This window comes from Gracilinanus agilis, chromosome 1 (genome assembly GCF_016433145.1).
Source record: "Gracilinanus agilis isolate LMUSP501 chromosome 1, AgileGrace, whole genome shotgun sequence".
Classification (NCBI taxonomy): Eukaryota; Metazoa; Chordata; class Mammalia; order Didelphimorphia; family Didelphidae; genus Gracilinanus; species Gracilinanus agilis.
In genome coordinates this window covers 791,251,878-791,266,903 of record NC_058130.1, presented here as the reverse complement: position 1 = coordinate 791,266,903, position 15,026 = coordinate 791,251,878, and the positions used below count along the sequence as shown (strand labels likewise).

At 35.9% G+C, this 15,026-nt stretch overlaps 1 protein-coding gene across 1 annotated transcript in view; it reads left to right on the top strand.

Annotated features, from left to right (window-relative positions):
- Window positions 1-864: 864 nt before the first annotated feature.
- Window positions 865-15,026, top strand: part of LOC123232484 (vomeronasal type-2 receptor 26-like) — a 34,228-nt gene continuing 20,066 nt past the window's right edge. The window contains exons 1-2 of the mRNA XM_044658936.1: window positions 865-1,079; window positions 3,693-3,984. Coding sequence (XP_044514871.1) covers window positions 886-1,079; window positions 3,693-3,984 — 486 coding nt within the window. The 5' untranslated portion in view covers window positions 865-885. The remainder of the gene's footprint in view (window positions 1,080-3,692; window positions 3,985-15,026) is intronic.

Genomic DNA, 15,026 nt, shown 5'->3' with positions numbered 1-15,026 from the left:
GCTATTTAACCCAAACCTGATAAGACAGGATGATTCTAGTTCTACCAGATCTTCAATTCTTCCTCCCCTTCTTTGTGACTCTTCTACCTCTTTTATGATTATTTATGATTACATTTATGATATATAATATAATTAATATGATATAATTATATTTATGATCATTATTCCATTTTGCCTCTTCCTACCTTTTTATTTTCATTGTTAGCTCAATCCATTTTATTCAACTTGACCTCATGTCTTCTATCTATATATACACTTTTAAACTACCCAAGTAATGATTTCTTTATTATATAAGGGACTATTTCATGATGTTTCTTCCTCACAGGCCATTTGTTGAACCCAGAACCAGGACGTTATTTTGCTTAGGAGGCACTTGTGTATTATAGCCTCTGCTGGGAACAAGGAAAAAAGAATCCAAAACATAATTTTGCATTTATTCTTTTCCCTTGACTATAAATACTCAGTTGGATATGCCTGAGGCAGTCTTTTCCCCCAGAGTCCATCATGCATGAAGATTTCTTTGTGGTGTCTGGAGTAGGAGGAGTAGTCCCCATCCAATGTCTAAAAATAAGTATCCTATTAGACAGAGTTCTGTCTAAAAGCAAACGAAACTATAAAAATTCCATTCATCTTGCACTTATTGTCCTTGTCTTGGACATGGACCTGACTAATGTCATATTTTGTTTTCTCAGGTGAGGCAGACAGTCCAGAGCCTAGGCAGCTACAAGGCAGGACAATTCTTTACAGCCTATGACTAAAGCAGCCAACTTTAGTCTGAGTGACTTATTGGTTTCCACAGCCTTAAAACTTTGGATAATTTTCAGGAAAATGTTGCCTCATATTCGGAAAAGTATTTCTCAATTGTTTTCTTTTCTTATTTTGTCTATGCTGCTGGAGCTTCCAGGCTCTGGGCACAGAAAAGGGAAGCTCCCCTGCTTCCACCAGAATAACCCCATCATTTCCCAGGATGGAGACTTGGTGATTGGCATCTTTTTATCCTTATTCTCAATTGAAGTGAACAGAGCAACGGGAGCAGAACTCTTTGAAAGTCTTCCTAACAAAGCTTGTAAGCCTTATCAGTAAGTGCCTTTCTATCCATGAGGGCTTATTTTCAACACAATGACTAAAATGATGTCTTTACACACAGCAGAAGGGTAGGCCCATGCATAGTGAGATAATGGTGCTCTCTCCCTCTTCTTGTCTCTGAAATCTTTTTTACATTCTTCTCAATTTCCTCCATTCTGATTCATTTTTACCATTGAGCAGAGAAATCATCTCACCTCTACTTCCCCCTTCACCCTCCCCTCCAAAGTACCTTTACCTAGGAAACTAAGTCCTGAGCAGGCTCAACCTTTTATTATCCTGCCTTGCCTTCTCTAACCTTATCTTGATACTTAATCACTGAAAGTAGAATCTAGGCCCCCTAGAACTATATTAATAACCTGAAGCAGCAAAAGTTCTTGAGGCCTGTTCTACTTTTTCATCCTCAGGCACAGTTATTGTTGTTAAATATTAATTATATGGATCAAGAAGAAGGGTACCCTATCCACAGGAATGAAAGCTGCCTAATTTCCTCTCCACATCTGCCTGTCTCTAAACAAGTGAATTTCCTGTTTTAGGAGACATATAACCTCCTTCTCCAAAGATGTTGTATTCCTTCCACTTCCCCAGACATTGGAAAAATACACCATCAGTCCCTTTCCCTCTCATGGGTGTAGGAATTGCTTTTCCCTCAATTCTTGTTGGTACCAGTTATATATTCATAATAGTTTAGTCTAGGCTAGGGCATCCTAACAAAACTGACTAGTTCAATGTGGGACAGAGCATAAAACTGAGGACAGAGTAGACTTGAGTTAATTGGGAGGAGAGAAGAATGTCCAGGACACAGTTTTAATAAAGATTGAGTGAGAGTTAGGAATGTGTTTCGGAGATGCCTCAGTGATGCTGGAGGATTCTAATTGTGTAATTATGGTAATATGTGAAGACTTTTTTTATTTCTCTAGGGCACTTCGTTTGAACTAAAGGTACTCAATAGAAGTAGAAACAGATTATTTTTCTTGGATTTTAACAAGATGTACTGGCATCTGTGCTGATTGCCAGGCCCTAGTTTTGTGCTTTGTTTTATATTAATTCCTTTAGTAGAAATCCTAGATTACTTAACAAGAACTCTGTGTCCACAAATGCAAACTCATATCTAAGTCTATGTAAGTCTGTCCTGTGTAAATTGGATCCAGACTAAATTACACCAATTCCTGGACAGTTTCACTTAGAGAAAGATAAGGAGAAGCAGATTAGGGTTTAACTTGGTCTTATGGCTGTGTGATATGTGCACTGAAATGTTCTTTGGAAAATAAACATTCTGACCTCTTCTTCTGTACCTTCTTGGGGCCAAATGCATCTATATAGCCTTCACTTTTAAAAATCATTAGTTACCTTTTTGAAGCTTTAGTATGCTTCTTTCTATTCTTGTTTCTGTCTTTCTTTTTCAACGAGGCAGAATGGATTTTTGGCTTAGAGAGAAAAAAAAGATTTTACTACTCCTTGGTAAAACTTTAAACAAAAATCCCGTTCTAAGTCAAATGCCCTTTTAAACTCTGTGCAGTCTTTTAATTTTCTTCTAAGACTAGCACTCCTTTGCAAAAGCAGGGGTTCTTATGTTCTCACTCATTCTAATTCAATAGTAGGAAAGAAGGGACACAGGATCTGAAATTCCCAGAACCCAAGTAAGTGACTTCTCTAAACAGAACTGAAAATTTTGTGGATGTTTTCACATTAATTGAGTTAGTCAGGACTTCAGATTTTGACCTGTAATACTTCAGCCTCTCTTAAAAGAGGACCAGATTTTCTACTGGTTCAAATCTTACTGGTTGGATATATTTTTACATTATCAAAAATGATAGAAATGATAGAAGTATTTTTCTTTTCTATTGACTTCCTGGTTAAAAACCTGCTACTTAGTCAAAATCTTTTAAAAGACAACTTTTCCAGTCTTTTTACCTGTGCCAGAAGGGAAGGGAGTTAGGAAAGAGGGAAGATTGAGTCAAGTTCTTATCTTGCTTTGGAAAGGTCATGCAGGACCTTTGTCTTATACCCAGAGCCCAAATTCATGGTACCTTCTTTCTGATAGTTATGTGAGTGTTTGTATCATTTCCTCCCCTCTTCCATAAATACTCATTTATCAATTTAATCATCACCTTTCATGGACCATAATGCCCTCCATAGAGTCTTCCCTTCTTTCTTCAGGAGTATGTGGTCTCCTTCTACTTATCTTTCTTAGATCTCAGTGCCATTGACCTTTAACATATCTCCTACTCCTCACATTACATTTATTGGTCTATATATTCTCTCCCCCATTATGCTATTTGCTTCCAGGAGTCAAAGACAATGCAGATTCTCTACAGGGTCTAGTATATACCCATGTTCGATGCCTACTGAGGAATGAGTGAGTGACTCAGGCAGGCACATAAGACCTTAAAGTCAGTAGTCATTACTATCTTAGTACTCACAAAAGGGGAAGAATATAGGAACAAGGCATGTGGGAAATGTGTTTAAAATACAAATAAAGTGAGCTGAAAAACTATTAGAGTCCTTTATTAGTTAGGTATTCCTTGACTAACATGGCTGGGGGGACTCTTCCTTCTGAAAAGTATTCTTTTTGAGACATTTATTAATATTTTATGACACCCCCATAGATGGCTGCACAAAAATTACCAGCTAGCCCTGTCTGTACTGTTTGCTGTGGAGGAGATTAACAGGGATCCTAATCTTTTGCCCAACATTTCCCTGGGATTCCACCTCTACAACACTTACCACAGTGATGAGAGAACCTTGGAGAGCTCTCTGAAGTGGCTGTCTGGGGAGGGTCAGGTCATCCCTAACTACAGTTGCAGGAAGCAGGACAAGTCTGTGGCTGTTATTGGAGGAATCACCTCAGCTCTCTCTGTCCAGATGGGGACCCTGCTTGATCTCTACAAGTATCCCCAGGTGAGTGATAATGAACCAGACATATTCCATGTCTTTGTAAACCAAAATAATAATAGCAACAATGAAAATAGCAATTATGAAATGCTTTAAGGTTTTAAAAATGTTTTACAGAAGTATCTCTTTTGTCTTCAGAACAAACTTTTCAGACACATGCTATTATTAGCCACACTTTACAAAGGGGTATACTGAGGCTTAGAAAAGCTAAGTAACTTGTCCAAATACTGAAACTAATACATTCCCATGGCAGGATTTAACCTCAGGTCTCCTTGATATCAGTTTAATGTTCTCATAACTGCACCATGGAGTTGCCTTAATCATCAGGAAAGGTGAACCTCTCCTGCAGCATTACCCAGAGTGTAAACTAAAATAGAATTGAAGCCATTTCTTTTCCAACACATGAAATAATCTGAGAGGAAACATGAATATTCTTGTCCATTACAGAGATGAAGTCACTGAAGACTGGAAAAGTTAAAATATTTACTCTCATTCTCTAATTCACTGGTGCAAGAGTAGGGACAAGAAATGACATGCCTAGATTTCCAGTTGAGTGATCAATCAGTATATTGCATCTATCTCTATATCTTCAATATCATTTAAGTCGTTCATGTTACTCCTGAACTTATTGAGAAGGGTATGATTTGTGAAAGGAAGACTGAGCATGAGCACTACTGAAGAAGGTACAAGTTTAGGGGAGTAATAAAACCCCTTTTTATAATGCAGTAGTAAAGTACCATAAGCACCTTTATGAATGAGCAGGTGGTGGAGTGAATTTATGACACTGGTCACAAATAGGTCATTAACTTTATTAATGGGTACAAAAGACACATAGATACCAGTGCTGGGAAAGATTTCTTTTCAAAAAATAACTTGACTTTTAAAGACTGGAAGGAATTTTCTATGTACAATGGCCTTTCAGGTAAGCAGTTGTACTTCTCAGCTTTACTGCTAATAGAGCTTTGTCATTGTTTGTCAGGAATAAAACTGACAGATTTGTTAGCTCAAAAACCAGGACAGAAATAGGAATGACTTCATGGAACAGAAATAAAAGAAAACATGAATCCCTGATTTAAATGAAATGGAGGGCACCTTTAAATGTAGAATTATTCATGTAAATAGAAAAATGACTCTCTTAACTCCCATCCTCATTTCTTATTTTAATGCTTGCATATTTTGATTTAATATTGTTTATCCCCATTAGCTCCAAAAACAAAGATTTAACATTTGTGGACCTTGAAGGAGTAGTTAAGGGAAGCTTGATGGTGTCACTAGCATTGGGGTTACAGAGAATTACTGTCATATACTTGGATACCAGAGTGAAAAATTAAACTCCAAGTTGAGTGAGGATTTAGAAATAGAATGATATCCCTAGTGTAAGGAGTTCATACAACAAGGCTGATCTTACACCAACTGTTTTCCAGTTTTCCCACATCCTTTAACACATTTGTCATTTTCCTTTTCTTTCATGTTATCCAATTTCTTCCATATGAGACGGTATTTCAAAGGTATTTTAATTTGCATTTCTCTAGTCAATAATGATTTATAGCATTTTCATATGACTATTGGTAGCTTTTATTTCTCCTCCTAAAAATTGTCTGTTCATATCCTTTGACATTTTTCATTTGGGAAATTGCTTATTTTTAATAAATTTTTCTCAATTCTCATATATTTAAGAAATAACACTTTAATAAGATACATATGATGTAAGAAGCTTGCTGCAATTTTACCTAGTTTCATTGAGGTTCAAGTATTGCTGCCTTCCTTCAACATACTATCTACAAATGTAAAATCTCTTCCTTGTACACCTCCTTCATGTGAGATAATTTTCCCATTCTTCTTCCCTCTTTGCCCTCTTCCCAGGATATCTCTTTCTTTTGCCTATCCATTTTTTAAATCACCTTAAAATAATGAAGTCATTCTCATACTCTTGTGTATGTAGAATCCTTCTGATAGCTTTAATAACGATAAATTCTTAGCATTTGCATATATCCTCTTCCCATATGGAAATATAAACAGTTTAAACTTGAGTTTAAATATATATAATTAAAACTCAGTTGACTCCAATATTCGAAAGTCAAGTTTCTATATAGCTCGGTCATTTCATCAGGAGTCCTTCAAAGTCTGCTCATCATTAAATATCTATATTTTTTCTTGAAGAATGATAATACTTTTTGTTAGGTTATTCTTTTTTTTAAACCCTTACTTTCCGTCTTGGAGTCAATCTATGTATTGGCTCCAAGGCATAAGAGTGGTAAGGGTAGGCAATGGGGATCAAGTGACTTGCCCATGGTCACACAGCTGGGAAGTGTCTGAGGCCAGATTTAAACCTAGGACCTCCCGTCTCTAGGCCTGGTTCTCAATCCACTGAGCTACCCAGTTGCCCCCTCATAGGTTATTCTTGATTGTAATTCTAACGTTTTTTCTTCTGAAATGTCATGGTCTAAGCCCTCCACTACTTAAATGTGGTACCTGCTAAATCATGTAGTCATTTGACTGTGGCTCCATGATGATTGCATGATTTCTTTCTGGCGTCTTTAATTATTTTTTTCTTTAAACTGGGAGCTCTGGAATTTAGTTATAATATTCCTGAAAGTTTTCGCTGTGGAAACTCTTCTAGAAAGTGATTGATGATTATTTCAATTTCAATTTTTCTTTTTAGTTTTAGGTTATAAGTGAATTGCTCTTTAATTATTTTTGGAAATATGATTTCTAGGTGCTTTCTTTGATTATGGTTGAAGCAGTCCAATATTCCTTCAATATATTTTTGAGGTTAATTGTTTATCCCATTGGATAGTTCACATTTTATTCTACAATTATTCTTTTGATTTCTTTTATTATACCTTGATATCTCATGAATTCATTAGCTTCCACTTGATTAATTCAAATTTTAAGGCATTGTTTATTTGAATGAGCTCTTGAGCCTCTTTTTTCCATTAAGCAATTTCTTTTTTGTTCAATGCTATTTTCTTCAGTATTTTTGTGCCACCTCTATCAAGCTGTTAATTGTCTTGTCATAATTTTCATTTCTCCCTTATTTCTTTACCCAATTATTACTATACCACTTTTGATTTTCAAAATAATTTTTAGACCTAACAAGAGTTCTAATAAGGGATCACTTCCATTCATGGTCTTTTTTTCCATTGAAACTGCTTATAGCATTTTTATTTGAAAGTTTTTATTTAATTATTTAGAATATTTTTCCATGGTTACATGATTCATGTACTTCCCCTCCCGACCTCCCATTCCTTCCCATAGCCAACAAGCAATTCCACTGGGTTTTACATGTGTCATTTGTCAAGACCTATTTCCATATTATGAATATTTGAATTAGGGTGATTACTTAGAATCTACATCCCCAATCTTATTCCCATCAACCCATGTGATCAAGCAGTTGCTTTTCTTCTGTGTTTCTATTCCCACAGTTATTTTGCTGGTTGTGAATAGCATCCTTTCTCTTAAGTCCCTCAGAATTGTCCTGGATCATTGCATTGCTGGTAGTAGAGAAGTCCATTACATTTGATTGTGTCACAGTGTTTCAGTTTCTGTGTATAATGTTCTCCTGGTATTCTATCACCAACAGATACCACAATTTGTTCAGTCATTCCCCAATTGAAGAGCATCCCCCCATTTTCCAATATTTTGCCACCACAACCAGCATGGCTATAAATATTTTTTACAAACCTTTTCCCTTATCTCTTTTCAATATAAACCCAGCAGTGGTATGGCTGGATCAAAAGGCAAACAGTATATTAAAGCCCTTTGGGCATAGTTCCTATTTGCCATCCAGAATGGTTGGATCAATTCACAACTCAACCAGCAATGCATTAATGTCCCAATTTTGCCACACCCCCTCCAATATTTATTATTTTCCCTTTGCTGTCATTTAAACCAATCTGCTAGGTGTGAGGTAGTATCTCAGAGTTGTTTTAATTTGCATTTCTCTAATTAAAAGGGATTTATAGCACTTTTACATATGCTTATTAGTAATTTTGATTTCTTTATCTGAAAATTGCCTATTCATGTCCTTTGCCCATTTATCAATTGGGAAATGGCTTGATTTTTTGTACAATTGATTTAGATCCTTATAAATTTTAGTAATTAGACCTTTGTCAGAGGTTTTTGTTATAAATATTTTCCCAATTTGTTGCTTCCCTTCTAATTTTGGTTGCATTGCTTTTGTTTGTACAAAATGTTTTTAATTTAATATAATAAAATTATTTATTGTATATTTTTTAACTTTCTTTCTAACTCTTGCTTGGTCTTAAAAACTTTCCTTTCCTAAAGATCTGACAAATGTACTATTCTGCGTTCACCTAATTTGCTTATAGTTTTCTTCTTTATATTCAAGTCATTCACCTATTCTGAAAATATCTTGGTGTAGGGTGTGAGATGTTGATCTAAACCTAATCTCTCCCATATTGTTTTCCAAATTTCCCAGCAATTTTTGTCAAAGAGTGGATTTTTGTCCCTAAAGCTGGGCTCTTTGGGTTTATCATAGACTGTCTTGCTGAGGTCACTTACCTTGAGTCTATTCTGATCCTCCCTTCTGTCTCTTAGCCAGTACCATATTGTTTTGATGACCACTGCTTAATAGCACAATTTAAGATCTGGTACTGCTAGGCCTCCTTCCTTCACATTTTTTCATTATTTCCCTTGATATTCTTGATGTTTTGTTCTTCCAAATAAACTTTGTTAGAGTTTTTCTAATTCAATAAAAAAGTTTCTTGGTAGTTCAATAGGTACGGCTCTAAATAAGTAAATTAATTTAGGTAGGATTGTCATTTTTATTATGTTAGCTCTTCCTACTAATGAGCAAATAATGTTTTTCCAATTGTTTAGATCTACTTTGAATTGTGTGGAAAGTGTTTTGTAGTTGTGCTCATATAATTTCCATGTTTGTGTTGGCAGATGGATTCCTAAGTATTTTATGTTGTCTAAGGTGATTTTTTCCCAAACATTTATTAATATTCATTTTTAACATGGTTACATGATTCATGCTCCTACTTTCACCTTCACCCACCGCACTCCCCCCACCCACGGCCAATGCACATTTCCACTAGTTTTGTCATGTGTCCTTGATCAAGACCAATTTCCAAATTGTTGGTAGTTGCATTGGTGTGGTAGTTTCGAGGCTACACCCTCAATCATGTCCACCCCGACCCATGCGTTCAAGCAGTTGTTTTTCTTATATGTTTCCTCTCCTGCAGTCCTTCCTCTGAATGTGGGTAGCATTCTTTATCATAAATCCCTCAGAATTGTCCTGGGTCATTGTGTTGTTGCTGGTACAGAGTCCATTACATTCAATTTTACCACAGTATATCAGTCTCTGTGTATAATGTTCTTCTGGCTCTGCTCCTTTCACTGCATCTGTTCCCGGAGGTCTCTCCAGTTTGCCTGGAACTCCTCCAGTTTATTATTCCTTTTAGCACAATAGTATTCCATCACCCACATATACCACAGTTTGTTCAGCGATTCCCCAATTGAAGGACATACCCTCCTTTTCCAATTTGTTGCCACCACAAAAAGCGCAGCTATAAATATTTTCGTACAAGTCTGTTTATCTATGATCTCTTTGGGGTACAAACCCAGCAATGGTATGGCTGGATCAAAGGGCAGGCATTCTTTTATAGCCCTTTGAGCATGATTCCAAATTGCCAGGCAGAATGGCTGGATCAGTTCACAGCTCCACCAGCAATGCATTAATGTCCCAATTTTGCTACATCCCCTCCAGCATTCATTACTCTCCTCTTCTTTCATTTTAGCCAATCTGCTAGGTGTGAGGTGATACCTCAGAGTTGTTTTGATTTGCATTTCTCTAATTATTAGAGATTTGGAACACTTTCTCATGTGCTTATTGATACTTTTGATTTCTTTACCTGAAAATTGCCTATTCATGTCTCTTGCCCATTTATCAATTGGGGAATGGCTTGATTTTTTTATACAATTGCTTTAACTCCTTGTATATTTGAGTAATTAGACCCCTGTCAGAGTTTTTCGTTATAAAGATTTTTTCCCCGTTTGTTGTTTCCCTTCTGATTTTGACTACATTGTTTTTGTTTGTACAAAAACTTTTTAGTTTAATATAATCAAAACTATTTAATTTACATTTTGTGATTTTCTCTAACTCTTGCTTGGTTTTAAAGTCTTTCCTTTCCCACAGATCTGACAAGTAAACTATTCTGTGTTCACTTAACTTATTTATAGTTTCCCTCTTTATATTCAAGTCGTTCACCCATTCTGAATTTATCTTGGTGTAGGGTGTGAGATGTTGATCTAGACCTAATCTCTCCCATATTGTTTTCCAAATTTCCCAGCAGTTTTTGTCAAATAGTGGATTCATGTCCGAAAAGTTGGGCTCTTTGGGTTTATCATACACTGTCTTGCTGATGTCATTTACCCCAAGTCTATTCCATTGATCCTCCTCTCTATCTCTTAGCCAGTACCATATTGTTTTAATGACTGCTGCTTTATAGTATAGTTTAATATCTGGTACTGCTAGGCCCCCTTCCTTCACATTTTTTTCATTATTTCCCTTGATATTCTTGATCTTTTGTTCTTCCAAATAAAATTTGCTATAGTTTTTTCTAATTCAGTAAAGAAGTTTTTTGGTAGCTTGATAGGTATGGTGCTAAATAGGTAAATTAATTTGGGTAGAATTTTCATTTTTATTATGTTAGCTCGTCCTACCCATGAGCAATCAATGACTTTCCAATTGTTTAGATCCAGTTTTATTTGTTTGGAAAGTGTTTTGTAGTTGTTTTCATATAATTGCTGTGTTTGTTTTGGTAGGTAGATTACTAAGTATTTATATTGTCTAGGGTGATTTTAAATGGTGTTTCTCTTTCTACTTCTTGCTGCTCTAATGTGTTGGAAATGTATAGAAATGCTGATGATCTTTGTGCATTTATTTTGTATCCTGCAACTTTGCTAAAGTTGTTGATTATTTCTACAAGCTTCTTAGTTGATTCTCTAGGATTTTTTAAGTAGACCATCATATCATCTGCAAAGAGTGATAGCTTAGTCTCCTCCTTGCCTATTTTGATACCTTCAATTTCTTTTTCTTCTCTAATTGCAACTGCTAGTGTTTCTAGTACTATGTTGAATAATAGAGGTGATAATGGGCATCCTTGTTTTACTCCTGATCTTATTGGGAAGGCTTCTAATTTATCCCCATTGCATATGATGTTTGTTGATGGTTTTAGGCATATACTGTTTATTATTTTTAGGAAAGGTCCTTCTATTCCTATACTTTTCAGTGTTTTCAATAGGAATGGATGCTGTATTTTGTCAAAGGCTTTTTCAGCATCTATGGAGATAATCATGTGATTTTTGTTTGTTAGACTCTTGATATGGTCAATTATGTGGATGGTTTTCCTGATGTTGAACCAACCTTGCATTCCTGGTATAAATCCCACCTGATCATGGTGGATGATCTTCTTAATTACTTGCTGGAGTCTCTTTGCTAGTATTCTATTTAAGATTTTTGCATCTATGTTCATTAGGGAGATTGGTCTGTAGTTTTCTTTCTCTGTTTTTGATCTCCCTGGCTTTGGAATCAGTACCATATTTGTGTCATAAAAGGAATTTGGTAGGACTCCTTCTTTGCTTATCATATGAAATAATTTGTATAGTATTGGGATTAGTTGCTCTTTGAATGTCTGATAGAATTCACTTGTGAATGCATCAGGCCCTGGCGATTTTTTCTTAGGGAGTTCTTTGATGGCTTGTTCAATTTCATTTTCTGATATGGGATTATTTAGGTATTCTATTTCTTCTGGTGTTAATCTAGGCAGTTTATATTTTTGTAAATATTCGTCCATATCTCCTAAATTGTTATATTTATTGCCATATAATTGGGCAAAATAGTTTTTAATGATTGCCTTAATTTCCCCTTCATTAGAGGTGGGGTTTCCCTTTTCATCTTTGATACTATAAATTTGGTTTTCTTCTTTCCTTTTCTTTATTAGATTGACCAGTACTTTGTCTATTTTACCTGTTTTTTCAAAGTACCAGCTTCTAGTCTTATTTATTAATTCAATACTTCTTTTACTTTTGATTTTATTAATTTCTCCCTTCGTTTTTAGTATTTCTAATTTAGTTTTCATCTGGGGATTTTTAATTTGCTTGCTTTCTAATTTTTTGAGTTGCATGCCCAATTCATTGATCTCTGTCCTCCTTAATTTGTTAATATATGCACTTAAGGATATAAATTTCCTCCTGAGTCCTGTCTTGGCCGCATCCCACAGAGTTTGGTAGGATGTCTCATCATTGTCATTTTATTCAATCAAATTGTTGATTGTTTCTATGATTCCTTCTTTGACAAATTGGTTTTGAAGAATCATATCATTTAATTTCCAATTAGTTTTTGATTTTCCTGTCCAGGTGCCCTTACTAATTATTATTTTTATTGCATTATGATCTGAGAAGGTTACATTTATTATTTCTGCTCTTTTGCATTTGTTTGCAATGATTCTATGCCCTATAACATGGTCAATCTTTGTGAATGTGCCATGTGCAGCTGAAAAGAAGGTGTATTCCTTTTTGTCCCTATTTATTTTTCTCCACATATCAATTAAATCTAATTTTTCTAGGACTACTTTCACCTCTCTTACCTCTTTCTTATTTATTTTTCGGATTGATTTATCTAGATCTGACAGGAATATTTAGATCTCCCACTAGTATGGTTTTACTATCTATTTCGTTCTTGAGCTCTGCCAGTTTCTCCTTTATGAATTTGGGTGCTATGCCACTTGGTGCAAACATATTGAGCAGTGTTATTTTCTCACTGTTTATACTGCCTTTAATCAGGATGTAATGACCTTCCCTGTCTTTTTTAATCATATCTATTTTTCCTTTGGCTTTGTCAGAAATCATAACTACCACTCCTGCCTTCTTTTTCTCATTTCACGCCCAAAAGATTTTGCTCAAACCCTGAACCTTAAACTGATATATGTCCACCCGCCTCATATGTGTTTCTTGTAGACAACATATGGTGGGATTTTGGTTTCTAATCCACTCTGCTATTTGCTTCCGTTTTATGAGCAAGTTCATCCCATTCACATTCAGAGTTATAATCATCAGTTGTGCATTTGCTGACATTTTCAAATCCTCCCCTATTCCTACCCCCTTTTCCCTTATACTTTTTCCTTTTAAACCAGTGGTTTGCTATTGAGCCACTATCCCTTATCCCCTCCCTTGATTAACTTCCCTTTCTACCCCCTCCCTTATTTTTCTCCCTCTTTTTGTTTTTAAAGGCCTTATGAATTCCCTCCCCATTCTCCCCTCCCTTTTTTTGACCTCCCCACTCCCCTGCTCCCCTTGGTTTATCCCTTCTAGCTTTCTCAGAAGGCTTAGATAAGAGTTTTATGTCCCAATGAATAGTATAGCTACTCTACCTCTCCGGGTTGATTACACTGAGAGTAAGGTTTGATTATTACCTCTTAATGCTCTTTTCCTCTCCTTCTTATAATAGTATTTGTCCCCTCTCCTTCCCATTCCCTCTTTGTGTGTAATAGAATATCTTATTTTCTTATTCACTCAAGTTTCTCTTGGTCTCCCCTGCTATTCACCCCCTCTTTCCCATCCCCCATGTCATCTTAGATTATTTAGTGTTCCACCTTCACCCTGTGAATTATTCTTCTGATTACTATAATAGTGAATATTATAACAGTGAATAGAGTTCACTACAGAGAATTATACATAACATTTCTCTACATAGGAATACTGATAATTAGATCTCACTGAGGCCCTTAAAAAGGCAAATTTAAAAATTATAAGTTTTCTTTCTTTCCCCTCTGTATCTTATTTACCTTTTCATGTTTCTCTCGATTTTTGTGGTTGGATATCAAACTTTCCATTTAGCCCTGGTCTTTTCTGTGCGAATACCTGGAATTCTTCAATTTTGTTGAATGCCCATACTTTCCCCTGGAAATATATAGTCAATTTTGATGGGTAGTTGATCCGTGGTTGCAGGCCCAGCTCTCTTGCCTTTCTGAATATTGTATTCCAAGCCTTGAGATCTTTTAGTGTGGAGGCTTCCAGATCCTGTGTGATCCTGATTGGTGCTCCTTGATATTTGAATTGTTTCTTTCTGGCTTCTTGTAAGATTTTTTCTTTTGCTTGGAAACTCTTGAATTTGGCAATTATATTTCTGGGTGTTTTCTTTTCTGGATTGAATGTCGCAGGTGTTCTATGAATCCTTTCAATGTCTATATTGCCCTCTTGTTGTAGGATTTCAGGGCAATATTGCTGAATTATTTCTGTTAGTATGGAGTCCAGGTTTCTATTAATTTCTGGTTTTTCTGGAAGACCAATTATTCTCACATTGTCTCTTCTAGACCTGTTTTCTTGGTCTGTCACTCTCTCATTGAGATATTTCATGTTTCCTTCTATTTTTTCAGTCTTTTGACTTTGTTTTATTTGTTCGTGTTGTCTTGAGAAATCATTAGCTTCTGATTGCTCAATTCTAGCCTTTTGGGATTGGTTTTCGGCTATGATCTTTCAGTTTTCGGCTATGATCTTCTGGTTTTGGGCCATAATCTTCTGGTATTCCTTTTCAATCTGGTCATTTCTGGTGCTCAATTTGCTTATCAGTTCATTTGGTTTCTGAGCCTCACTTTCCATTTGCAAGATTCTACCTTTTAAACAGTTATTTTCTTGCCATATCTCTTCCATTTTCCTTAAAATCTCAGTTTTGAACTCTTCCATAGCTTGTGAGGAGTTTTCCTTATTTGAGGATGGTCCGGATGCTTGTTTGTTTTCCTCCTCTGTTTGCTTGGTTGTCTGGATTTTCTCTGTGTAAAAGTTGTCGAGTGTTAAAGAGTTCTTTTTCTTTTTGTTAATCTTTCTCTTCTGAACTTCCTGAGACTGGGTAGCCATCATTAGCCCAGCAGCTTCTCAGGTTTATTCTCACACTCAGGGTCTGTCCACAGTCTTTTGGCTCCTGAGGTCTGAGTTCTGGTTTTTTCCAAGGTCAAGCCCCCTGGTGGACCCCCTTGCTTGATCCTCTACTGGAGGTTTCTTTACAAGTCTCAGGGCGCTGCTTC